General features: G+C 47.1%; 1 protein-coding gene across 1 annotated transcript; it reads right to left on the bottom strand.

Moving 5' to 3' along the window:
- Positions 1–2,324: 2,324 nt before the first annotated feature.
- On the bottom strand, positions 2,325–24,770 carry LOC124605965. Its single transcript, XM_047137929.1, has 2 exons — positions 24,309–24,770; positions 2,325–2,363 (listed from the first exon to the last, which is right to left on the bottom strand). The coding sequence occupies exons 1-2, from the start codon at positions 24,768–24,770 to the stop codon at positions 2,325–2,327; spliced, it is 501 nt and encodes a 166-aa protein (XP_046993885.1).
- Between the last annotated feature and the right edge of the window lie 3,186 nt (positions 24,771–27,956).

Raw genomic sequence — 27,956 nt, 5'->3', positions numbered from 1 at the left:
CCTCTATTACTCTAGTGTTAAATGTGGATCTGGTGCCCACACCTAGGGGTAATATGAGACGATGGAGACATAAGTTTAATACACTCATGTTCGGAAAAAAACAGATCACCTTGAACAAGTAGAGACAGGACGTTCATACGCACAGGACACGTATATTAGCATGTTCTTCAGGAATGATTAGAATTTGAACCATGTCGGCTCATGGGTTCAAGGTCAACATCAATGTCGCAGCACAACACCACCTACCGGTAAATTGCGCATGCCGCTCTCGTTGTCGCTATAAACCGAGGGTAACGGATCAGTCTGACTTCAGCAGACGTGCAGGATCTCTCGCAGACGTATGCGCTAGCCGTACCGTCAGATGAGTGATTTTGAAGAGTGCGCATTATTGGCGTGCGAGAAAGTGATGTATCCATCCGGGAAATTGCTGCTCATGTGGGACGAAGTGTTTCGGCAGTGCAACGGGTGTGTGCAGAATGGTTCACGGAAGGCTGTAGGCCAGGGTAGAGATGGGTCAGGTCGCACCACGCAGACCAACCCTTGAGAACATCGACACCTCGCCCGAATTCATCCTCCTCAGCTCTGGCGCAACAGTGGAACAGTGTAACAAATTAGAATGAGATTTTCACTCTGCAGCGGAGTGTGCGCTGATATGAAACTTCATGGCAGATTAAAACTGTGTGCCCGACCGAGACTCGAACTCGGGACCTTTGCCTTTCGCGGGCAAGTGCTCTACCATCTGAGCTACCGAAGCACGACTCACGCCCGGTCTCACAGCCTTACTTCTGCCACTATCTCGTCTCCTACCTTCCAAACTTTACAGAAGCTCTCTTCGCAGGAGAGCTTCTGTAAAGTTTGGAAGGTAGGAGACGAGATAGTGGCAGAAGTAAGGCTGTGAGACCGGGCGTGAGTCGTGCTTCGGTAGCTCAGATGGTAGAGCACTTGCCCGCGAAAGGCAAAGGTCCCGAGTTCGAGTCTCGGTCGGGCACACGGTTTTAATCTGCCAGGAAGTTTCAGTGTAACAAATTGTACACTATCAGGGGTGACAGTCCGCCGCTCCTTATTACAACATGGGTTACGCACGAGGAGTCGTCCACTTCTGCGCGTAACTTTGAGGAATGTGCATAAACATGCTAGTTGGCAATGGTGTATGGAACGAAGCCACTGGGGATAGGAATGGCACCAGATTGTGTTTTCGGAGGAATCCAGGTTCAGTTTCTTAGAAACTAATTGCCGCATTTCCGTTGCCTGTAAATAGGAAGAGCGGTGTCACAGTAGTTGTATTCGCAAATGCAGCGCCAGCTCAAGGTCTTATGTTGTGGTGTGCTATTGGGTACAACCAAAAATCACAGTTGTTTTGTGTCCAGGGCACCGTGACCAATGTAACCTACGTGATATCCTGTGACCTGTAGCCGTATCCTTTCTGCACAACACCGCACATACCATTTTTCAGCAAAACAATGTACAGCCACGCGTTGTTATACGATCACGTGCCTTTTTTGTGTCACAAGTTGTTAGCCTTTTGCCTTGGCCCGCCGGATTACCAGACTTATCGCCAACTGGAAATGTGTGGATATGGCGAAACGACGGCTGCATCGAAGTGACCCAATGCCAACCATCACAGATGAACTTTGAAACCAAGAGAAAGTAGAATGGATGGCTTTACCACACAACGCCATTCGCACCTTATACGCGCCGATGCTATGACGAAGGGACAAGTTATCAGGGCCTATGCCGGATGCTGTGCCTAATTAGGCAACTGGACACATGCTGTACCGAGGAGACTGAAATAGTAATCAATTCTGCATATGATACTAATGTACATGGTAGTGTTTCTGCACTTAACTTAGGATCCACTTAGCAACTAATAAATACACGAAACCGTTGCCAAATTTACCTTTATTGTAATTTTAATTAACGTGGGAGCCATAAAAACACCAAACATGGAGGCAAAATATACGCATCTAAAAGCTACTTAAAAAAGGAATAAAATCACTTAAATTTTCTTCCACAAGAGGAGAATACAACGTCCCAATTCGGACCTAGCTAACACTTACACTTTACTGGCATTAAATATAACAGGAGAAATAACCATACATGTGACGAGAACAAATGAATAACACTATCAATCTTTACAGATGAGAATACGACTATATCCACGAAGGTTCGCGCCCTGGCAAGGGAGATACTTAACTTCAACATATAAGGTGATTATAGTAAGCCCTAATCCCACTCGACAAACGTAGTAAAGATATAAGCGAGACAAATGTACTGAAGGAGGATAGCCGGATGTGCCGTAGTACAAAGGGCTACTATCAACCCCGTCAGGACGCGACCCCCGTGAACACGTCAGTTTCAGCTACCTGCAACATACACAGAGTCATTTGTAGCTTCTTAAAAACAGTTAACATGAAAAGGCACAACGTGTAACACACTAATAAAATATAAACGACTATTTCACAGAACTAGCTCCTATTTAGACAAAACAAACAGCAGAATATTAATAACACGTAAAATACTTTTAACCTATAACAAACTAAGGTACCACGTAATAGAATATCGTCTTGAGCTCATAGAATACTTTGTCTTGTCTGTTTGTAGGTCTTACAACTCAACAGTGTCAGCTTAAGCAAACCCGCGAATACAAAACTCGAAATATGACAGGAATAATGATTGAAGCCACTAACAATGCTACGCTGCCACACAAAGGAGGCAATAGAAATTTACAGCGGCACACAACCGACCTTATATCTCCAATTTAGTATAATCAGAATAAACAATTTTGTGTGAGGGCAGTTCAATAAGTAATGCAACACATTTTTTTCTGAAACAGGGGCTGTTTTATTCAGCATTGAAATACACCAGGTTATTCCCCAATCTTTTAGCAACACAACACTATTTTTCAACGTAATCTCCATTCAATGCTACGGCCTTACGCCACCTAGAAATGAGGGCCTGTATGCCTGCACGGTACCATTCCACTGGTCGATGTCGGAGCCAACGTCGTACTGCATCAATAACTTCTTCATCATCCGCGTAGTGCCTCCCACGGATTGCGTCCTTCATTGGGCCAAACATATGGAAATCCGACGGTGCGAGATCGGGGCTGTAGGGTGCATGAGGAAGAACAGTCCACTGAAGTTTTGTGAGCTCCTCTCGGGTGCGAAGACTTGTGTGAGGTCTTGCGTTGTCATGAACAAGGAGAAGTTCGTTCAGATTTTTGTGCCTACGAACACGCTGAAGTCGTTTCTTCAATTTCTGAAGAGTAGCACAATACACTTCAGAGTTGATCGTTTGACAATGGGGAAGGACATCGAACAGAATAACCCCTTCAGCGTCCCAGAAGACTGTAACCATGACTTTACCAGCTGAGGGTATGGCTTTAAACTTTTTCTTGGTAGGGGAGTGGGTGTGGCGCCACTCTTTCTTGGTAGGGGAGTGGGTGTGGCGCCACTCCATTGATTGCCGTTTTGTTTCAGGTTCGAAGTGATGAACCCATGTTTCATCGCCTGTAACAATCTTTGACAAGAAATTGTCACCCTCAGCCACATGACGAGCAAGTAATTCCGCACAGATGGTTCTCCTTTGCTCTTTATGGTGTTCGGTTAGACAACGAGGGACCCAGCGGGAACAAACCTTTGTATATCCCAACTGGTGAACAATTGTGACAGCACTACCAACAGAGATGTCAAGTTGAGCACTGAGTTGTTTGATGGTGATCCGTCGATCATCTCGAACAAGTGTGTTCGCACGCTCCGCATTGCAGGAGTCACAGCTGTGCACGGCCGGCCCGCACGCGGGAGATTAGACAGTCTTGCTTGACCTTACGGCGATGAAGACACACGCTTTGCCCAACGACTCACCGTGCTTTTGTCCACTGCCAGATCACCGTAGACATTCTGCAAGCGCCTATGAATATCTGAGATGCCCTGGTTTTCCGCCAAAAGAAACTCGATCACTGCCCGTTGTTTGCAACGCACATCCGTTACAGACGCCATTTTAACAGCTCCGTACAGCGCTGCCACCTGTCGGAAGTCAATGAAACTATACGAGACGAAGCGGGAATGTTTGAAAATATTCCACAAGAAATTTCCGGTTTTTTCAACCAAAATTGGCCGAGAAAAAAAAAGTGTTGTATTACTTATTGAACTGCCCTCGTACTTACGGTACCATGACAACCTCCGAATAACACTTGTTACCCTCCGAATAACACTTGTTACCCAAGGTAGGTGCTTCTATGGTAAGGCACCTTTAGTAATACAGAGTTCGAGTGTATTCACTTATTGGAAGGGTTGCAACTTTACATCCCTTTCCACATAGCTCTCTGTTTACACACTTCTATAACTTCTGCAACTAAAGAAGGGCACATAAATGCACATATAACTGACACAGTTTTAAGCAGTATAAAACAGTACCTTAGTATGGCGCAAATGGCTTCATTTGCTTTACATGTGGGATAGCTTCACCATTCAGTAATTCCGAAATATATTCAACAACGCGTGAGAGCAAGACGTCGCCGTGGTATCAGCTATTTACTTCTCATAATTTCCTGCACAGACACAAGGCACACGAAACGTTTTCTCACGCAACAGCGGCGAGCATCACACATTTCCTCCGTCACGCCATAGACACATCTCAATTTCAGTGGCCAGTAACAAGAACCTATACATGCCCTGGCAGCAGAAAGGCCTCACGGTAAACGTCAACAAGCCACCTCCGACCCTGTGAATATCCACTCCACTGTCTCTTATCTCCCTCCGTTAACCACCCGACCACCGGCCTGAATCGCGGAAGGCAAAGATGGTGACCCTATAATAGATGGCAGCGATGCCATTCTAAGTGCGAGAACACTGGCGCCAGCCGCGCCACGGCTCAGTACATGTCCTATCTCTAGTCATTCAGAGTGTTCTGTTTTTTCCGAACACGAATGTACCATCTCAAGGCCAGTGTTATACCCTTTTGGAAATAGGTAGCAATACAACATGTTCGATAAAGAGTACATAATCAGGAAACTCGAAAGCAGGAAGTAACGTAAGCCGTATTTTGGTACATTTGGCCAGTTCCTCGTGTCGCGCTGTGTTGCCCGGTCGCAGTTAGAGGATCCGGAGGCATTCGCTTCAACGTAATGGAGCCGCTTGGCAGCGCCGGAACGCGCCCTTCATTTGTCTCGACAGCGCAACCTCGGCAGTTTGGAACGCACGTCGCCGCTTCGCCGGCCTGTGCGGACAATTACTTTCGGAGCTCCCGCTCGGATTGTGCCGCCCAATTGGGCACGCAGCCGCGGTGCCCAGACTTTACGCTCGATAGATCGTCGTAATTAAATTACCAGTTCGCTATGTGCGTCTTCCCACTAGGCATGAATATTCAACAAGGAAGTGTTCAGTCTCGATGTCGCTGCAGGACAAGGAGTGTAGCGAGAGGCGGCAGTCTAATTCGGTATCTGGCACGAAAGACCCACGGAAGTTCAGCGAGCTCGAAAATGCCTGCTGGCAGGTGCAATCTGCAGCAATAACCATGCTGAAGCCTTCAGTTTACAAAATATTTTATTTGTATCACACTAACGCACGGTGACATTTGGCAGCAACATAATCTGTCGGAGGAAAGTTACTGGGGCTGTAAAGGCGAAATTATATTTACTAGCATAGAGACCGCTGCTTCCCTGTCGTACACTGTATGACCTACAGAGATTTTTTTTCATTTAATCGAATTTTTATGTTGTTCACAAATTGTAACATCTTATAAGCTTTCCACACTAATTAAGGCCATATAAGCAGGGTCTTTCCCGAATGTTCTTCCGACCAAAACGCTATTCTCGTAGCTGTAGACCAAAGTTTTTGTTAATCATATCTTTCGTGATTTTCTGAAGTTAGCCGGCCGTTGTGGCTGAGCGGTTCTAGGCGCTTCAGTCCGGAACTGCGCCGCTGCTACGGTCTCAGGTTCGAATCCTGCCTCGGGCATGGATGTGTGTGATGTCCTTAGGTTAGTTAGGTTTAAGTAGTTCTAAGTCTAGGCCTCAGATGTTAAGTCCTATACTGCTTAGAGCCATTTTTTTGCAGATATTTCCGTAACAACTTTCATCCCCTAACAAACATACTAATCTTTTTTGTAGCTAGGAGAGAAGTGAAATGCCAGTTTTCATAAATTTAGTTTCGAAACTTTTTTAGTGTAATGAAATATTTTATTAAAAATTTTCATCCCCTATTCAACTCCCTTTGGGGCCGAATTTCCAGAAACACTGAAACACGTTCCTTTTTTCCAACCGAGAAGGAAGGTACTAGTTGCGATAGATGTAGACTTAAAAATCTTTTAAAAGTTCATTAGTAATCATTTATTTTCTATAAAACTTTCGCTCATTATTTTCCCTCCTTAGTGGTTGAATTTTCAAAAATGATAAAACCGTATTTTTTATTCTCTGACTGAAAAACCAAATATCAGTTTTCGAAGTTCTAGCTTCAAAATTCCCTTAACAGTGATACACTTTCAAAAAGTCTTTCATCTCCTATTTCACCTCTTTAGTAATGGCATTTCAGACAATCCCTTCTTAAACGAGGCCTACAGCACAGGATCCACACCGTCTCCGAACTTCAGGTTTCTATCCTTAGCGGTTTGGGCGGAGCGATGATGAGTCAGTGAATCAGGCTATCCGATTTCACCCCTTAGGGGATGAATTTCAAAAATCCGTGAAATACGTATTTTTTCATTTCAAACTGAGAAATCAAACACCAATTTCCAAAGATTTAGCTTTAAAAATGCTTTCTCAATCAAATATTTTCATAAAACCTTTTACCCCCTTGGGGTTGAATTTCCAAAAACAGTGACATGCGTATGTTTTACGTCTAACAAAGAAGCCAAAAACTAATTTTCATAGATTTGGTTTCAAAAATGCTTGCACAATGAAATATTTCCATTAAAACTTACATCACTCGATTCACCCCAATAGATGCTGAATTTCCAAAACCCTGCCATCTTTGAGCCCTGATACATCACCTTTGTTCCCGTAGTTCGATTTATGTACGAAGTAAAAAAAAACACGAACTCGATTATTTGGCAAAAACAGTTGCTATGATGGAAGAGTATAACATGCTATTTAGAAAAGAACGATCCATCGCAGACGTTCAAAAAGCTTACTAATTACTTCAAATATAGTATATTGAAAAATCTGGATACGGTAGGAGAGTACAAAATGTCATTTGATATGATTTTAAAGGGGTCTTACGTTCGAGTACTCGCAGATAATTATCAATCGAAACACGTTTAATACTTTAGTGGCTACATGACAAATCGATTTATAAACTTATATTCCCGTTTAGATCTGCTTAAAAAGGATGGTGATATTATACAAGGTGTCAGCTGTATAGGTACAGATATTGCGATAATTGGTACGTTAACATGTGCCCACTTCAGTGCATTAGATGTTTTTTCCTTTGCGTCTAACAACCTTCCTGCAAATATATTTACTGCCTGATGTTTTCTACACGGTCGTAACTGTGCCACAAAGCGAGTTACTCCTGCGAATATAGACTAACCGTTCTGCATCCACGCGTCCACACTTCAGTACCTGACCTGCTGTCCAACGGAAAACAAACATTAATGGCATGCTTGTGCCACACCATGAAGATATCAACCAACTTAAAACATGGTACTCGTAATAGGTATAATTATTAATTTGCAGATGTAACGTTCAGTACACTGTCCCTAAACATCAACGGAAATATCTGTACTTACGTGGTAACGTGCTTGCCTCCTATGCAGCGTGCCCGGGTTTGATTCCCGGCCAGGTTGGAAATTTTCTCCGCTCGTGGGCTGGGTGTTGTGTTGTCCTCATCATCATTTTTCAACCTCATCACCGCCACACTATTTGTCCATTGTGGCGTCGACTGAAATTAGACTTGTACTTGGCGGCCGAACTTGCCATTTTGAAAGTAAGACGTTGTTTAAGTAAAAACCCTAAGAGATTCTGGTCGTATATGAAATCAGTAAGTGGGTCAAAATCACCGACACCGAAACAGAAGATAACAGAGAGAAGGCCAAAATACCTAATTTGGTCTTCCTAAGTTGTTTCACCGTGGAATATTGTAACACTTTCCCTCGTTTCAATCGTCGTATGAACATCGAAATGGCAGATATTTAGATAATCGATCGCGGAATTGAAAAGCAGCTACAATCGCTTAGTGGTTGAATGACTTCAGGACCAGATGAGATACCTAGAAGATTCTGTAAAGTTTATGCGAAAGAACTTCCTCCCCTGCTAGCAGTAATTTATCGTAGATCGCCCGAGAAACGACTGGAAAAAACTCAGGTCATTTCCGTTTTTAAGAAAGGCCGTAAGACAGATCCACACAATTATAGAGCTATATCGTTGACGTCAATCTGTTGTAGAATTATGGAATATGTTTTGTGCTCAAGAATTATGACGTTCTTGGAAAATGAATATCTCCTCTATAAAAATCAACGTGGATTCGGCAGACAGAGATCCTGTGAAACTCAGCTCACTCTGTTACTCCACGAGATCCGCAGCGCAGTGGGCAACGGAGCTCAGGTTAATGCCGTGTTCCTTGACTTCAGTAAGGCATTGACGCCGTCCCGCATTGCCATTTAATGAAAAAATTTAGAGCTTAAGAAGTATCGGAGCAGACCTGCGATTGGACTCAAGACTTTCTTGCAGAAAGAACTCAACACGTCGCTCTTAAAGGAACTAAATCGACAGATGTAAAGGTAATATCCGGATACCACAGGGAAAAGTGATAGGACCGTTGCTGTTTACAATATATGTAAATGATCTAGTAGAAAGCATTGGATGCTCTTTAAGACTGCCGGCCGTTGTGACCGAGCGGTTCTAGGTGCTTCAGTCCGGAACCGAGCTGCTGCTACGGTTGCAAGTTCGAATCCTGCCTCGGGCATGGATGTGTGTGATGTCCTTAGGTTAGTTACGTTTAAGTAGTTCTAAGTCTAGGGGACTGATGACCTCAGATGTTAAGTCCCATGGTGCTTTGTACAGCTACACTATTGATGACAAACAGCTGGAGACAGTGACTGCCATAAAAAATCTAGGCGTAACTATCCAGAGCGATCTTATGTGAAATGACCAAATAAAACAGATAGTGGGAAAAGCAGACACCAGACTCAGATTCATCGGAAGCATTTAAGGAAATATAACTCACCCAAGAAAGAAGTGGCTTATAAGGCGCTTGTTCGCCCGATTCTTGAGTATTGTTCATCTATCTAGGCTCCCTATCAAGTAGGACTGATAGAGGAGATAGAGAAGATCCAACGAAGAGCGGCGCGTTTCGTCGCGGGATCGTTTATCTGGCGAGAGAGCGTTGAGAAGATGTTACACAAACTCCACTGGCAGACGTTACACGAGAGGCGTTGTACTACTAAAATTTCGGGATAGCACTTTTCAGGAATCATACAACATATTACTTCCCCCCTACATAAATCTCGCGTATTGACCACGAGGAGAAAATTCGAGAAATTAGCGCCAATAGAGAGACTTACCGGCAATCATTATTCCTACGCACTATTCGCGAGTGGAACAGGGTTGGAGGGATAACATAGTGGTACCGAAAGTACCCTCCGCCACACATTATTAGGTGGCTTGCGGAGTATGACACAGAAGTAGATGTAGTTGCAGATAAGATGGAGGGAGCTCCATAACGGGAATTCGAGCTGGAATTCCAGTACTATCCATCAATGATGAAAATTCCCGTAACAGGAAAATGTGATGCCTAATCCGTGAAACTTGGACTATGGAGCTGTGGAAAGAAATCATTTGTTCGGGTGAGTTTCCAGTTTCCGGCCGAGTTTACGTCCCAAGTGTGAAACTTGGCGGGAGATCGGTCATGATGATTTGGGCAGCCATATCATGGAATTTGAACAGGGTAGAAACACCCATTTGTCAGGGAGTGGAACGAACTAATGGTATACTGAACGTTAGAAGAAATTTTAACAGTTTATTGACACTTAGTAGCCCAACATACAAAAATAAAATTAGCTAAGCAGTCACACCATCCTCTAGCAAAGTAAATGATAATCACAATTTAAATTAATTTTCGCAAAAACATAGCTTCGAAAACCTCCCAAAACGTGAATCAATTTTATTCATGAGGTCTATAAACTGTGCACTGTCGAATACTGAATTTTGGGACCATCTAAAATTTTAATTAGCATCAAGACCTGTAAAATTTTCAACAGATACGAATTCGAAATCTTCCACTAACAAAGTCATTATTATTTACTAATAATGTACGACAACTTCTTGTGTGCAAATATTTTCAATCTTTCAAACTCACAAAAAATTTAACCTTTTAAAATTACGCAAAATTTTTAAACTTACAAATCATAACTTGCGGAAAATTAATGAAATAAGATAACTGTAATTAAAACCATACATCGGTTGCCCTTTGACAGCTGCTACGCAGTGAACATATTTACACTTAGATACACAGCTTCTTACAATACTTTTTGGATGACCCACAACTATGGCATTCTACCTGGGACGAATGCATAACTTCTTGCATTTATCCACCCCTTTGACCGGTCAGTTTAGCAAAGTTAGTCACACCACCTCTGTCTGGCCTCAACATCAGCAAGATACCTCTCAAATTAGACCACGGTATACAAATCAGCTCACCGTACCTCAAATTGTGATCAAACTGAATGATGCCCACATGATCGCACTAGTTCTTTGGAACATCTTTCTCCAAGAGTCCTTCGGCAGACAGCCTTCTCAATATCCCGGCACACTTCTAAAAGAAACACATTCAGAACAGAGTTCTATCACACTTTTCAACATGACCACTTCCTTTGGTTGCACTTAAACTCAGCGTCCTCTGCTCGGATATTCACAATGCCTCATAAATCCCAAAGATCATCTTACAGTACTGATACGCCCGCTAAACCAGCTGGGCAGAACAGGTAATAGGATTGCAGAAATGGCCAAAGGTTGAGGTCAGTTTCTCCTTCTAATTGTCATTTATTGCAATTTAATAACCTTTACAACCAAAACGGCACATCGTGGGAACTTCACCGAATGCAACTCTTTCACGGCTGAAGGCTTCCAAACAAGAAATCTTAACAATCAACAAGATAAAAATCCAATTCAGACAACAATAAAATAATTAAAAAACTGCAAACATATGCAAAGTGCAATACCAATGGCTGAGCACCACAATCAAATTTCAAAATTTTTAGAATATATTACCATAGACTTTTAAAGGGACAAGGCCGCAATGTTTAAGCTTGAATGATAAATTTAAAAATTAATTTTGCAAAATTTTTAGGAAAATAAAAAATAACTATAATCCTTGAATGTAAGGTAGCTGACAACAGATAATTAAACACCGGTGGCACTCAGAAGCCCTCGTTCACTTAGGCGAGACAGGTGATGAGCCCAGCTACACTTGATCCGTCGGAACCACACCAAGGGACAGCCACGGACCGACCGACAAACGACTTGCTTACCACCAATTGGTACATGATAATTCCAACACAAAAGCTCGCCAACAGCGAACCACCGAAACGAACCACACAAAATGAATTGACGTTGCTTGGGCACGTGAAACGACTACTCAACTCTGACGTCGTGGGTCGGTGAACGACGAAGGTCGTAGCGATCGGACAGCTCCACACACGCTCCGACACTGCGCAGGGACCGGCAGCGGACCCAGCCGGCTGGACCGCTCGGAGATATCCCCCTTGGTCGGCAAGAACCGTCCGACTGTCCGCTGGTCCGTCCGCGACTGCTGCTCCGTCGCGACTGCACTGCTGGTGCGTCTCCCACTCACTTCCAGACACACGGCGACCGAATTACTGGCTCGGACCCTACCATGCAGAGGAAACACGCCCACTGGCTAAACGACATCCCTGCACCAGGAAACGACCGACCCAAGTTCCACAAGATGGTAATTCAAGGGGCCCAGAAGCGCTCGGAGAACCAGTTACAAGTCGCACGCTGAGACGACCGACCTCGCAGAGCCAGTACGCCGACAACATTTAAAACAGGTTGTCAGTGGAAACAACGCCAACTACACACACAACCTGACAACACTTGCACGAGGACCTAAACGATAGGCCGGCCGCGGTGGTCTCGCGGTTAAGGCGCTGAGTCCGGAACCGCGCGACTGCTACGGTCGCAGGTTCGAATCCTGCCTCGGGCATGGATGTGTGTGATGTCCTTAGGTTAGTTAGGTTTAAGTAGTTCTAAGTTCTAGGGGACTGATGACCACAGAAGTTAAGTCCCATAGTGCTCAGAGCCACCTAAACGATACACAACAATAACTAAGCGCGCACGAACACAAATCGGATGCTCACACACAGCTGACTCATGGACGATAGGCGAGCCTAAACGCGTCGTCCAGTAGGACGACCGACCGACGATCCACCAAGACCGCGGCCCGGCTCAAGTGATGCGTGGCGGCAATGGTCGGGCGAGCCATGTCGACGCAGACCTCACTGCTGCTCCAACCCGACCGCACTAGTGCCGCAATGCAACTCTCCAACAGGTAGGCCAGGACTGTGCTCCAGACGCGTTCCAATTGACTGGCAGAGCCGCACTCCCGATGCGAACTCGCAATCCGCACTCGCGACGCCGAACTGACGACGAACTCCCAACCGAACTGGTTTACGACAGACAACCAGCGGGAAGTAATAGCAGTCGAGCAAAGATACTACGAGAGGGTATATATCGATTGGCGCTGCTAACGCCGCTCATGGTCAGGCAAAGCAGCAACTCAGTGACAGTAGAAATTAAAATTAACGTAGTGAGATGGGAGTACGTTAAAAACAGAGTGTAAAATACATGATAGCTGGAATACCAGCCACGCATGGGTTAAGTACATCTGTTCAACGTAGTCTACAATAACTTCCCGTCCTCTTCAACCACGATAGAGGCCCTCGATCCGTGTGCCATCGCTGACACTCTACAACTCTCTGTCTGCACTAGCACAGAGTTGAAAAACTGACTCGTCCGCCTCGCCTGCGGGCCTTCTCCACACACTTCCCTTGCACGTGCCGCGGGACTCGCATCGTTGACCAAACAGACTGACCTGGCCCCATTCGAGTCTTAATCCAGCGATTACGTTCTGCACACCCGATCAAAAAAATGATCTACTATATAACATGTGGCCGGTGGTCACTCTGCAAAGTCGCACTGCTGTCAAGGATTACGTGAACATTTCGGATTACCGGGTCCGTCTGATGTTCGTTTCACCAACGGTGGTGATTTGTTGCAAGTCGACAGGGGCGCTTTTCACACAGGTCATATCCCCCGAGATTGATTTTGTGAGCTTGAGGATGAATTGTTGCATCTCCCCTGGCCACCAAAGTCTCCTGACCTCAGTACCATTAAGCCTTTGTGTTCTACTTTGCAGAGAAAGATGCTTTATCTCTATCCACCTTAACCAACATTACTTGAGCTTGCCATTATTTTGCAGGAAGAATGGAATAAGTTTTCCCTGAAAACCATACAGGACCTCTATTTATCCATTCCGAGACGATTGGAAGCTGTTCTGAATCCCAGCGTTTTTCGTACTTCATACTAGAAATGGTTAGGTATGGTAATGTGTTGTGTGTCTGGCGTTTTCATATTTTTGGTCATCCTCTGTGAGTCGCACGAGACATCTACTGACAGACGACGCAATCCCCGTAAATCACGGACGTCGAGCAAACGCCCGATGGCTGGAAGGTCTGTTCCGTTGATTACAGATCATGCAATTCTGGTGACGAAGATATCAACACGAGTTCATTATGTGTCCTCGGAGTCTTTCGCGACGGCATACATGAATAAAACGTTCTCGGTTTTCAAGCCGCGTCAGTCCTCGAGCTTTCGATGGCCATCTCCGCCGTAGTCGTCACGGGTCACTGACTGCCGGGGCTGCTACGGTTTCTCACTTATGATGACATTAGCAGTAGCCAATCAGATAGACCCACTGTGGCGCGCGCGTGTAAGTCGACCCGTACAGTTAGCAGAGCTGTTGCCCGTGGCAGCACCGGTGACGTCAGTTGGCGCCAGGGGCAAGCGCCACGTTTGAAACTGCCTCTCCCGCGTCGCGCATCTGTCTTTGCTTTCTTTCGATGTCCAACGCCCGCCCCCATGCCCTGCTGAGTGTGTACCCCCGGTCTCTGTTGAAATTGTTATTGTTTAAACGAATACTAATTCACCAGGTGTCTTTCGTCGGTGGCCCTTGAAAGCGTTTTCGATGTCTCTTTTACTGTATACATTTTCCCCGAAAACACGTTTTAAGTTCTGCAATTCGGACTGTAAGTGGTCGTCGTCAGACATAATCTTGGCTCTATGAACCGCATATTAGCTAGAATGTTTCGCTATTCTTCATCAGGCTACATTCAGTCTCGAAGTGGGCAGTGCTGACAATGTTTTGGATCATCACTACAGGTCTCCATAGCGTGTCTAAAAATTGAAAAATTGCATTTTATTTTTAATCATGGTCGAAGTTGTTTTCACTTAAATTAGGGGAAATGTTCTGACCCGGAAAAGTATCCTGCTTCAGAGCGCGGGTACGGTATTATTTGAGTAGCGGAAGTGTTAACAGAAATGGAACCGACACTGCTGGCTCCGACTGGTGTATACGCTGACGGAAAAAAGCCACAACACCTAAAAAAAGGCATAGCAATAAAATTTCGGAAATATATTTCCTTAGGTAACATATATAAGTGTTTAGCATTGGAGGTCACAGGTTAATGGAAGAGCGAGATAAACTCTTGTAAATGTGAAACTCTGTTGCATTAATAACCACTGTAACCGCCAGAATGTTGAATGCAAGCATGCAGACGTGCATGCATGCAGCTGTGCTGGGGCCAGACGTCAGTTTGTGGTTGGTTGGTTGGTTTGGGGGAAGAGACCAAACAGCGAGGTCATCGGTCTCATCGGATTAGGGAAGGACGGAGAAGGAAGTCGGCCGTGCCCTTTCAAAGGAACCATCCCGGTATTTGCATGGAGTGATTTAGGGAAATCACGGAAAACCTAAATCAGGATGGCCGGACGCGGGATTGAACCGTCGTCCTCCCGAATGCGAGTCCAGTGTGCTAGCCACTGCGCCACCTCGCTCGGTCAGTTTTTGGGTGGCATGATTGTTCAATACACGTTGAAGCTGTTTGTGGATTGCTCTGGAGTTGTTGTTCAATGATGTCCCGTATGTCATCTGCTGGAGGTGTAAGCCGAGTAGGCCACGGCAACACGTCGACGCTCTGTAGAGCATGTAGGGTTACAACAGCGGTATGTGGGCCATCGTTATCTTATTGAAAAATACCCCTTGGGACTCTGTTCACGAATGGCAGCACAATAGGTCAAATCATAAGACTGACGTACACATTGGCAATCAGGTGCGTGGGATAACCATAAGAGTGTCAAACTAAATCGCACCCCATAGCTCCAAGTGTTGGTCCAGTGCGTCTAGCACGCAGACCCGCTCGTTGCAGGCACACAACTGGGCTCTTAAGCAACATACAGCCATCACTGGCATCGAGGCAGAATCAGTTTTCATAGAAAATCACACAGCAGACATCCACGTTGTCCTGCAATGAGCTCTCTCTTGACACCACCGAAGTTGCAAACGGCATTAGTTTTTATCAGTGGAATGCACATTACGGGATATCTGGCTCGGAGCTGTCCTTGAAGTAACCGATTTGTAACAGTTAGTCGTGTCTCTGTGTTACCAACTGCTGCTCATATTTCTGCGCACCAGAACCATACTCCGAACTCGATGATTTTACCTGTCGGTAGTGACAAGTGGCCGTCTGGAGCCAGATCTTCTTGCGAGCGTACATTCTCGTGAAAATGGCTGCCAGAAGTCATGTACGGTGGCTACATTCCTGCTAAATGCTTCTGCAGTATCGCAGAAGGAACATCCAACTTGTCGTAGCCCTATTACTCGACCTCCTTCAGACTCAGTCAGATGCTGAGAATGGTGTATTTAAAGCAAGTCTGATTTGCATCCCCGTAGTGGCGCTTCTAGCTCCACTCTCATGCGACTGGCTCGAAATCTGAGCAGACATCATCTTTCAGATGTAGGAGCATGCCTACCAACTTACGCTTATGTCGTACAGCTCCTTCTTGCTGTTGCGATTTTTTTTCGGTCAGTGTAGATGGCGGAAGCAGTTCAGATCGCTCGTTGACAAACGACAGCTACTTTAAATACACCTATAAGAAACTAATCTAAAAATTTCTCTTCCTCAGCAGCCGTCGATAACAGGATGAAAAAGCTCCACACAACCATCTACTTACTCCTGTGTTAGGAGCTTCCACAATCCTCATCTAGACATTCTAAAGCACTACTTTAATATTATTTGTAGTTGCTTTTATCATCCACGACAACATTTTTCGAACCTCTTTTGTCATCATAGTAACAGCTCAATGTTACCTGCCGTTTAACCAAGCTTACGAAAAAGTTTGCGCCAATCAAAAACACCTTTCTAAAATAGAGATAATTCACCGTACCCCTTCTGTCTCAGCTCATAAGTAGTTTTCACTGAGAGAAAAAGACTCCTCAGTAAAATTTGATTGCAGTTCTTACTTTTCGTATATCTCCCGACAATGCAGACATCCACTACACACCAGACGTCCTTCACCCGCTTCAACAGCAGAGTATTGCCACTCAAAATGGTTGTCCGGAAAAATTAAAATTGCGTGGCACAAAAATCACCTATGAGTTGGTGATAATGGCGAGATTGAAAAAAAAAATTTAAATTTAGAGGACCACACTATGTTGGAGCAGTCAAATAAAAAAGTCGTAGTAGAGCACTTATCTCTTCGACATGTCTGGAGGAATACCATCCATCACATCACTTTCTAATGTTGAAAATAAGAGATATCATCTTTCTATGTGCGTAAAATGTGTTTCATATGATGAAGCAATTTCATAAATAACGCAGATAATAGAGCAGGAGTTAATGTAAATGAAATCCGAAATTTATGTTCTGATAATGGTGTGTCGGAGGAACACGTCTGCTCATGAAATGCATTAGTTGTAAGCGTAGGCTTCCGCGGCCGTTGTCATCTTCAATAAAATTCTTCAGGGTATCAGACCGCATCGTCATAATTTAAAACGCGCCAACGTTTCGGCCAGCGTTGCAGCTAGCCTTCATCAGGGCCTTACGTTAACTGCTAAATGAAATTTTTTTTTTTTTTTTTTTCCTTTATTGAATTTCAATTCCCCCCGAAGGGGGCGGGCTGGCAGCAGCTTAGGACGCCGCTCTGCAGCCTACAGGTTTTCTGACAAAGAGCAGGAGAATAAATAATAATAAAAAACAGGCGATAAAATCGGGGACTCATTGAGTAACAAGGTGAAAAGAAAATGGGGAAATGAAAACAAACAACAGAGGGGTGATGAAGCGAATAAAAATACATACGGAGCAGACAGGGGAAACAATAGACAATTAAAAAAAAAAACACGGCGACAGTCTGGATTCTGTTCGCAAAGTATATAAAACGCACACCCAGCGACAGCATGGTTTCTGTTCGCAACACAACACTGAATAGTCACTAGAACACAGCACGAAAGAGTCGGCAAAGGTGACACCACAGTCGAGAGCAGGTGGGGGGAAACTGAACAGGAGATGGGAAAACAAAAAGGGGGGGAAAGGAGAGTAAAAGCGAAGGGGGGGGGGGGACCGGGAAAGGAGCTGATGGAGGATGAGGACCCATAAGAGGGGTGGGGGGCAGACGCGACAGGGAGGGGGGTAGGCAGAGGAGGGGAATACAAAGGTACTGGGGGGGAGAAGGGAGGTAGGGAGAGGTGTAGTGGGGAGGAAACAGGACGGAAGAGGGGGAAGAGGGAGCCCAGGGAAAGGACAGAGGAAAGGAGGGGGAGGGAGGATCAGAGTTGATAGGAAGGATAAATGGAGGGAGAGAGGGCATCATCCGGGAGGGGGAGTTGATGGAAGCCACCTTGGGAAAGGAGATGGAGGTTGTAGAGATGGAGGGTAGGGGGGACACAACGGTGAAGACGGGGCAGGGGGCGAGGATGGGAGAGGAGAGGAGCAACCAGGGGGTGAGGGGGTTCAAGACGGCGGGAGGTGTAGAGGATGCAGATATGTTCGAGGAAGAGGAGCAGATGGGGGAAAGGAATGAGATCATAGAGGAGCCGCGTGGGGGACGGGAGGCGGATACGGAAGGCGAGGCGGAGTGCATGACGCTCAAGGATCTGGAGGGACTGATAGAATTTGGGGGGGCCAGATATCCAGGCAGGACTGGCATAACAGAGGATGGGACGGATTAAGGATTTGTAGGTGTGGAGGATGGTAGAGGGGTGCAACCCCCATGTCCGGCCAGAGAGGAGTTTGAGGAGGGGGAGGCGGTTGTGGGCTTTGGATTGGATGGATCGGAGATGAGGGATCCAGGTGAGGTGACGGTCAATGGTGAGGCCAAGGTAGGTGAGGGTGGGGGTGAGACGGACAGGACGTGCGCAGACAGTAAGGGAGAAATCCAGGAGCCGGAAGGAGCGAGTGGTACGACCTACGATGATTGCCTGGGTCTTGGAAGGATTGAGTTTCAGGAGCCATTGGTTACACCATGCAGCAAAAAGGTCAAGGTGATTCTGGAGAAGGCGTTGGGACCGTTGGAGGGTAGGAGCGAGGGCGAGGAATGCGGTGTCATCAGCATATTGCAAGAGGTGCACTGGAGGGGGGGGTTGGGGCATATCTGCTGTGTACAGGAGGTAGAGGAGAGGGGAGAGGACAGAGCCCTGGGGCACACCGGCAGAGGGGTAGAAGGTGCGGGAATTGGCATGATGGATGGTAACGTAGGAGGGGCGGCGGGAGAGGAAGGAGGCCACCAGACGGATGTAGTTGATAGGAAGGGCGTAGGTTTGGAGTTTAAACAGGAGACCGGGATGCCAGACACGGTCGTAGGCCTTTTCAAGGTCAAGTGAGACAAAAATGGCGGAGCGACAGGAGCTAAGCTGGAGGGAGAGGAGATGAGTGAGGCGGAGGAGTTGGTCATCAGCAGAGAAGGAAGGTCGAAAGCCACATTGGGTGTTTGGGAGGAGGTGGTTTTGGTGGAGGTGGAGATGGATGCGCCGGGAAAGGATGGATTCCAAGAGCTTGCTGAACACTGACGTGAGACAGATAGGACGATAGGAAGAGGCATCAGATGGAGGCTTATTGGGTTTGGAGAACATCAGGATACGGGAGGTTTTCCACAGGTCGGGATAGAAGCCAGTGGCAAGGATGACATTGTAGAGGGCGGCAAGGAGGGAAAGGAAGGAGGGAGGGCAGTGTTTGAGGTGGCGGTAGGTAACGCAGTCGTGGCTGGGAGCAGTGTTGCGTTTAGTGCGGAGTGTGAGGCTGATGTCCTGTGTAGTGATGGGAGTGTTAAGTGCAGATGGTGGGGTGTGGCCCAAGTACTGGAAGCTAGGAGCAAGGGGAGGAACAGAGGTATTCGTACGGTCCATGACATCAGGGAAGAGGGAATAATCAAAGTGGGGATCATCTGGGATGGAAAAAACATCAGAGAGGTGGGAGGCAAAGTGGTTGGCCTTACTGAGGTTGTCAGGAAAGGGACGGTCATTAAGGAGGAGAGGGTACTGGGGGGTGGGGCGGTTCCCAGTAAGGCGGTGGAAAGCAGACCAATACTTGGAAGAGTTGATGGGGAGCGTGGTGTTGAGGTGGGTACATGTCTGGCGCCAGGCTCGGCGTTTCTTCGCAACAAGCAGGTTGCGGATGTGTCGCTGTAATTGCCGGTGGCGGGTAAGTGTATCCCGGTCACGAGTGCGGAGAAAAGAGCGGTAGAGGCGGCGGGACTCCCGAAGGAGAAGGACAGCCTGTGGAGGCAGGGCGGGGCGGTGAGGGTGGACAGCTTTGGTGGGGATATGGGTGGCGACGGCGTCAGACAAGGTCTGGTGCAGGAAGGCAGCAGTGCGAGAGATGTCATCAGGAGACTGGAGGGTAAGGTCGTGGCTGTCAACCTGGGTGTGAATGGAATCCCGGTAGGCATCCCAGTTGGCACGGGAGTAATCATGGACAAGTTTAGGAGGGACGTCAGGGCGAGGAGCGTGGCGGGGATGGCGACCGTTAGAGATAGTGAGGAGGACAGAAGCATGGTCACTGCCAATGAGGTCAAGGACATCCGCGGTGATGCGCCCAAGGAGGTTGGGAGAGGCAAGGACTACATCAGGAGTGGTGTTGGATTCGGGCCGGGTGTGCTGGGGCAGGGGAACCAGGTCTCCCTGGAGAGTGGTGAGAAACTGATGCCACCGCCGGAGGTCGGCAGGATCGCGGCTGTGGATATTGAGGTCGGCGGCAATCACGTAGGTGGAGAAGGTGCGGTCAATGTGGGCCAGGAAATCATACGGGATGGGGGTGCAAGGGCGGACATAAATGGTGGCACAGGTGATGGTAAGGGCGGGGAAGAAGAGGCTGAGGGTGAGATGCTCGGCAGGATTGTTAAGGAGAGGTTGGGGCCGGACAGGGAGGTGCTTGAGGTGGCCTATAGCAACTCCGCCACGTGCCAGAGGGTACGGGTTATCGGTACGATGTAGGGTGTAAGGGGCAGTGGAGACGGAGATACGGGGCTGAAGGAAGGTTTCATTGAGGACGAAGGCATCCACGCGGTGCTGACGTAGGGTGTGGAGGAAGAGGAGTTTGTGGGTGGGCAGGGAGCGAATGTTGTGGTACAGGATACGGTACGGTTGTTGTACCATGGGAGTGGAGAGTTAGACGAGGGTGGTGAGGGGGGTGAAGGTGAAGTGGGCCTGGTTGTGGGAGTAAGTGGCATAGGTGGTAAGATGGAAGATGGAACGGGCAGCGAGGGCGATTTGGGAAAGAGTGTGGGAGCGCTGGAAGGGGTGGATGTTTTGGAGCACAATGGTGGTGAAACGGATGATGTCCTCAGCAGTAGGGGGAGGGCGGAGCGAGTTGTTGGGGTGGATGGGGTCATCAACAGGACGGACAGGGACGGTGAGCTCAGGGGTTACTGGTGGAGGTTTCGCTTTACACTTCGAGGAGTAGGTAGGATGTGGTTCATTACAAGTGTTGCAGGAGGGGGGAGAGGTGAGGTTGGGGCAATGCTTGAGGAAGTGGGAGGCCTTGCAGTGGGGACAAGTAGGGGGGTTCTTGCAGGCAGAGGTAACGTGGTCATTGTAGGTGAGACAGCGTTGGCAGTGGTAGGATTGGACAGGGGAACGGGAGGGGTCCACCTTATGGCGCTGATTGTAGATGAGGGCTCCCTCGGTGAGGAGGCGGTCAATGGAGGAGGAGGATTCAGTGAATATCCGCATGAGAAAAGTCGGCCCGGCATCATTGAAGATGCGACGGGCCGAGCGGATTTCGATGTCGGGCCGGGAGTTGAGTTCCGCCAACACCTCAGCCTCCGTGATCACGGGGCTAAGCTTCGTGATCACAGCGGTGAAGGTCGGCGGACGTCGGGGAGGTTGAGGCTGACGGGGAGAGGACGGGGTGTGGTAGGGGGTGAGGGTTGCACGTTGGCCAAATTGGATACGAGGGATGCGGGAGAGGAGGTCGGTGTGGAAGGAAGCATTGGGGGATTTTATGAGGACCGAGTCCTTGCGAGGAATCAGTTGGGAGATGGGAGCATTGGGGCAGTATTTCCGGATGGCGAGAGTGAGGGAGCGGGCATCAAGGAATTGAGGGTCAGGATTGGAGAGGACAAAGGTGTGGGTGGCAGGCGTGGCGGGGGTGGGGGTCGGGGCCGCGTCCATGGGAGTGGGTGGGTCACGGGGATTGGGGGTTTTTTTGGAGGAGACTTCGGGGGAAGGGTCAGCATTCGGGCGCTTGGAAGGTTTCGTGGACACCACTGGGTGGGGAGGGGGCAGGGGGACGGGTTGCAGGGGGAGATGGCGGGGGGCAGGACCACCCTGAGCAGCGGAAGAAGCAGACGGTGGGGGCGTGGGTGTCACTGAGACTGTGGAACGTCGAGCAGAGATCCGTGCTGGCTTGGAGCCTGTCGGAGGCGGTGCGGGGAGCGGCGGAAAGTCAGTAGCTGTCGATGGGGCGACAGTGATAGGGGAAGAGGAGTTGGGGGTGGGTACAGCCGAAAGTGGCGCAGGGGTGGGGTGGACAGGGAGAGAAGGAAGGACGGGAAGTGGGGTGGAGGATGAGCTCCATGTGATGGTGGTTGGAGCAGCGGAGGGAGAGGTGAAAATGATAGTGGTAGTGGTGGTGGGTTGGGACATGGTGGCGGCGCGCGAGAAGGGCGGCGGCGGCGGCGACCAGACGGCGGCGGCGGCGGCGGCGGCGGCAGGCGGCGAGCACCGGCAGGCGGCGACCAGGCGGCGGCGGCGACCAAACGGCGGCGGCGGTGAGGACCGGCAGGCGGCAAACAAACGACGGCGGCGGCGGCGGCGGCGGCGGCGGCGGCGAGCACCGCCAGGCGGCGGCGGCGAGCACCGGCAGGCGGCGGCGGCGAGCAGTACTGACGACGAGCAGATGGCAAGGCAAGGGTGGGGATCGTCCACGTCGAGGGTGCACCCTGAGAGTAGCCCAGGCAGTGAAACTCTTCGACGAAGAAGTGAGGGAATCCAACCCTCGAATGTGGCTAAATGAAACACATTTGGTTCCTTAAATAGCTGCACGAGAAAATCGTGTCGATACTTGATTGGCTGTAAAAGGAGGAGGAGGAGGGATGAAAGGTATGCTTTATTGGTGTTTCCTTTATTATCTGTCATTGGCTGAAATAGCTGTTTTCTATTGGTCTTTATATTAATCCACCCCATTGGAGGAGACGGACGAATAGCGAACAGGTGATGGCTGTGACGTCACGCTGTTTACTTGCTGTCCAGAAGCCGGCTGCGGCGTGCCATTGCTTTGTGTGCTCGCGACCACTACTGCGGCTCTCCGCGTGTCTGCATGGGCCGCCACGGCTCTGCCGCCGCTCCGTAGCCCTGCTATTGCAGGCAGCCAAGACCTCGGAAGCTTGTACCCGTCCTCTCTATTCATGTTGGCGGGTCTTTTGGCTATTTCTATCGCCTCTCTCATCTTTCTTTTGAAAGTGAGAGGCTGTTTCGCCAGGACGCGGGCTTCTTGAAAAAATATTGGTTTCCCGCACTCGTCTCGGTGTTCCGCCACTGCTGACTTAGTGTGTTGTTTCAGGCGGATATATCTTGCATGTTTCGAGAGCCTTGTGCTAATCGGGCGTCCCGTCTCACCTATGTAGACTAATCCACACGCACAACCAATTTCATACACGCCAGCTGTGTGTAGTTTGTCAACTGCATCCTTGGTAGAACCGAGCATATCTGATATTTTGTTTCTGCTTCGGAAAATTGGTTTGATGTCGGCTTTTCGTAGAATTTTGCCAATACGTTCGGTGACCCCTTGTACATATGGTAACACAGCAATGCTCTGTGCCTCCTTCTCCTCTTCCCTATTAGTCTTCTCCCTTGTCGACATGGTGCTGTCTATCATCTGCTTCCCATAGCCATTAGTTCCGAAGATGGACCTGAGGCGTTCAAGTTCTGTCTTCAGATGTTCTTCGTCGCTAATCCTGTACGCTCTCTTCGTTAGCATGTGCAGGACGGACTTCTTCTGCGTGGGGTGATGGTGGGAGGAGGCATGAAGGTACCTGTCCGTACTGGTTGGTTTCCTGTACACTTTGTGGCCAAGTTTACCATCAGGTTTTCGATAAACTTCCACGTCGAGAAAAGGCAGCACCCCATTCTTCTCTGTTTCCATTGTAAACTGAATTTTCCTATGCTGTTGGTTAAGGTGCTTGTGGAAGTTCTGTAACTCCTCTTCTCCGTGGGGCCAGATGACGAAAGTATCATTGACATACGAAGCCAACAATTTGGACGTAATGGTGCGGACTGGAGGGCTGTTTCCTCAAATGCCTCCATGAAGATTTCTGCTGCGATGGGCGATAGGGGTGAGCCCATAGCTACACCGTCAGTTTGTTCATAAAATTGACCTCTCCACTTGAAATAGGTGGTCGTCAGACAGTGGCGCACAAGCTCACATATATCAGGTGCCACGCGTTCTTCTAGGATGTTCACAGTATCTGACACTGGGACGTTCGTGAATAGGGATTTGACGTCGAAACTAACCATCAGATCTTGGTCCGTAACACGCATTTCCTTTAGGAGAGACACGAAGTGAGTGGAATCCTTAACGCAGGACTCGGTTTGATGCACTAGGTGTCGGAGCCTAGGTGCCAGTTCTTTCGCTAGGTAGTAGGTCGGCGAATTTATACTGTTTACTATGGGCCTTAAGGGGAAGTCGGTTTTGTGTACCTTCGGTACACCATATATCCTTGGTGCCTGTGTCACTTGCGGGATGAATCTTCTGGCCTTGTCGAAGTTGATTCTAGAGCGCTTGAGCAGTGCCTGCGTCGTTTTGATTACCTTGGCCGTCGGATCTCCCTGAAGTTTCTTGTAGATAGGTTCTGCGAGAATATCTTCCATTCGTTTGTTGTAATCAGTTGTGTCCAAGACTACAGTGGCGTTGCCCTTATCTGCCTGTACCACTACTAAGTGGGGGTTGTCCCTGAGTTCCTTAATGGCATGGTATTCCTCAGCGTTGATGTTTTGCTCCGGTGGCTTTGCTTTATTCAGAACTCTGACCGTTTCCTGCCGGATCTTCTCCGCCTCGGCCTGTGGCAGATGACGTACCGAAGCCTCTACGGATTCTATGATATCTTCTTTTGGAACACGCTTAGGTGCGACTGCGAAATTCATCCCCTTGGCCAGAATTGCTGTGGTTGCTTCGCTCAATGTGTGGCTAGAGAGGTTGACCACCGTCCGTCGCCTGTCCAGCGTCAATGTTTCGTCCGTGGCTTTCTGTTGTAGTTTGTCGTACTTTCTCATCTGGCGGTTAGTAATACTATTGCTGGTCCTTGATGCTTGCTGAAAGGTTAACCTGTCGACTTTATCCCAGTCTTCCATCTGAAGTTTTCCGGCCAGAAATAGGCGCGTTTTAAATTATGACGATGCGGTCTGATACCCTGAAGAATTTTATTGAAGAAATGCATTAGTGTTAACACCAGAGGCCACTGAAAAATGAAAACTGATCAGCCAGTACTTATGAAGCAGATCATTTTAGAAAACCACCAACAGCCTCGATACAACTTTGCACGGACAAGAACATAATCATTGAAGAACTAGTGCACACGAAAATAAATTGTGATAGGTTTGAAGTACCATACTTTCTCACTTAATTACTTATGTGCAAATAAATTACGGACACAGAATTAGCGAGTATGCGTACACACACACACACACACACACACACACACGCGCGCGCAGAGAGAGAAAGAGCTACATTTCCGAAGATACTTGCTGCAGTTAGACAGATGTGAAACAGAGTTCTTCTTATAGCATTACCAAATGATAAAAGAGCACACTGGTCGCATTGGAGCCCTGCAAATAGAGTAGAAATGGTAAGACGTTGTCATGTGACCGCTTGAATTCCATGAGGTCAGCTGTAGAGGGTCACATGACAAACAAGCGTTTTTATGGAATCAGTGAAATAAGATGGGTCGACGTGGATGCGTGCCTGAATGGCAGAGAGGAGCGTGTTTGGACGTACCAATTTTTTTGGTGAATTAACGCGGAATCTCTAAGTATCTACAAAGAGTAGTGTAGCACTCACAGCCACAGTGCCGGCTGGAGGTCTTTCTTATCGGTGGGGCCCAGATGAAACGTCAATAAACTGTATAATGCAGTTGTTCCGCATAGCTTTTATACAACGTTCATTTCTGTCATTTATGTCAAAAGAATCTTTCAACAAGTTTCTTCCTCTGAATGATAAAGTGACTTTTGCACGTAGTATCTGTTGTTTCGTCTGCATGCACAATAGCGGCAACATTAATGTCTTTAGTCAGTTCTTAAATGTAAATTTGATAAATACAGTCTAAAAGTTCAATCTGTGTAATGTGTAACGAACATGTACAGACAGATGTGCTACATTTGTTTAAATGATCATCCATCACACTGTCAATATTTCCTAGAAGCGATAACAAATCTAAGAAATTGCCACGGTTAGCTGACTTCCTTTTATCGTTGGGAACCCTTAGTAATAACTCACGAATTCGACAAAGCGTCAAACACTCTACTACTCTGTTTACTATTCTTCGTAACTAATTCATTATATTACTGAATTGAAGTTTTATAAGCTGAATCCGTTTGAGTAGCCATGTTAACAGTGCCAAGTATTATGAATTTTGTGGCATTTTACAAATGTAGTTCACTTTCCTCGTGTTTCTTAATTCGGTCACTTAAATGCTTTAAATCTGTATAGTCTACTGCTGTCCACAAACCTTCACCACCAAGAAATACACAACAGAAACAGAATAAATGAATTATTTGAGAAAACCAGCCAACCAGATGTAGGTATAAAGGTCTATTAACAGCCCTTAGCTATGGTTTGAATAATTGTCCTCATCAGAAGGACGAGCACATGGACACGTAGAACCACATACTGGTGACGACAAATTTCAGAGCAAAACTCATGTCAGGCAGCGTGTTTATGTGTGACCATCAGCAAAACCAAATACTTTTGGGAAACACAATTTATCAATTCGAATGAAACAAGTTTCCTGTTACCGGTCACTGTTTATCCAAAATGCGCTTCGAAGGTTTAAACCTCCATTATCAAGTGGATTTACATGACTTATGTGTGTTGCGTTATAATTTTGGGGTATATTGTGGCACTGTGTAGTGAAAAACCTAAAACACTATTTCAGAACATGATTATGGGTTTTTAACTAAAAACTAAATATATATCTCACAGTGAAAATAAAACAAGTGAAATGAAATACTTCCAGTGGTCACAGGCTCGTTTCTCAGTCGTAACAGTCACGTGTGAACTGTCATGTTGTGTAAGCAAATATGGTGTCTGGAAGCTATTGGGTACAAAGAACATATAGCAAAAGAGGAACATTATCGTAATACAAAGAATATATAACAAGATCATTGCTTAAACAATGGTCAAGTGTTGTTAATACACCGTTCTACGTTCAACTGGTTGGCTGATTTTCTAAAATCATTCATTTATTCACCTCTGCTCAACAGCGGCTATATTCAGATCTTAGAAACAAGAAAACTTATTTTTTCTCTTCACTCGTTGTTCACCACGACTTTTTGCAGTAGAATGAATTGCAGAAAGTTTTGTTCTTCTTTCTATCGATTTGAGACACCAAGAAACCTTCTGGTTGATGTGCACCTAAGTGTTTTATCTCTAGCTTCTCTTCCATACTTGATAAATTAAAGAGTTTTTTAGCAAGTAATTCAGCTTATTAATTTTAAAATCACTGAAAAAATACTCGAGTTTCAACCACACGGTTCCAGAAAACGGAACACTGCTAAGAGACGGCCATGTTCGCCGTTTGCATTTACTGTTGACCGACAGCAATGCACGTTAGCGATGCAAGTGAAAATTTGGGTTACAGGTCCTAGCTGGTTGGCCCCAAACATAGTGTAGACGTGCGGACATGTGGTAGAGTGTTACGTGACAGAGACAGCAGGGTTGGCTGGTATGCTGAGAAAGATGTGTAAGCCACAGCTGGTCTACCCAGCGGGCCCGCTTGAGGTGGCCCTAAGCTATGCGATGGGGAGGGGCGAGATGAAGAAAGGGAACAGCTTGGCGACGTCACTGAGAGTGGGAAATGAAAGCAGGTTCATCAGTGTGCTATGATGCGCTGAGGGGAAGAGTGAAGAAGGAGCAGCAGAAAGACGTGGGCCCACTGTTGGCAGCTGAGAGCAACTTGGCGAGTTTCTGTAATGGATCTGAGGAATCTAGACCTTATTACTACTGGTATCCGTCCTCACATTAAGTCAAAATCATGTCATACTCAAACTGTTTGGAATCATACTGAAAAATGCAAAACATACAATGAAATTACACTACTGGCTATTAAAATTGCTACACCAAGAAGAATGCAGATGATAAACGAGTATTCATTGGACGAATATATTATACTAGAACTGACATGTGATTACATTTTCACGCATTTTGAGTGCATAGATCCTGAGAAATCAGGGTGGCCGTGCGAT

The sequence above is a fragment of the Schistocerca americana genome, chromosome 3 (assembly GCF_021461395.2).
Source record: "Schistocerca americana isolate TAMUIC-IGC-003095 chromosome 3, iqSchAmer2.1, whole genome shotgun sequence".
Lineage (NCBI taxonomy): Eukaryota > Metazoa > Arthropoda > Insecta > Orthoptera > Acrididae > Schistocerca > Schistocerca americana.
This window is presented reverse-complemented; position numbering and strand designations above follow the sequence as displayed.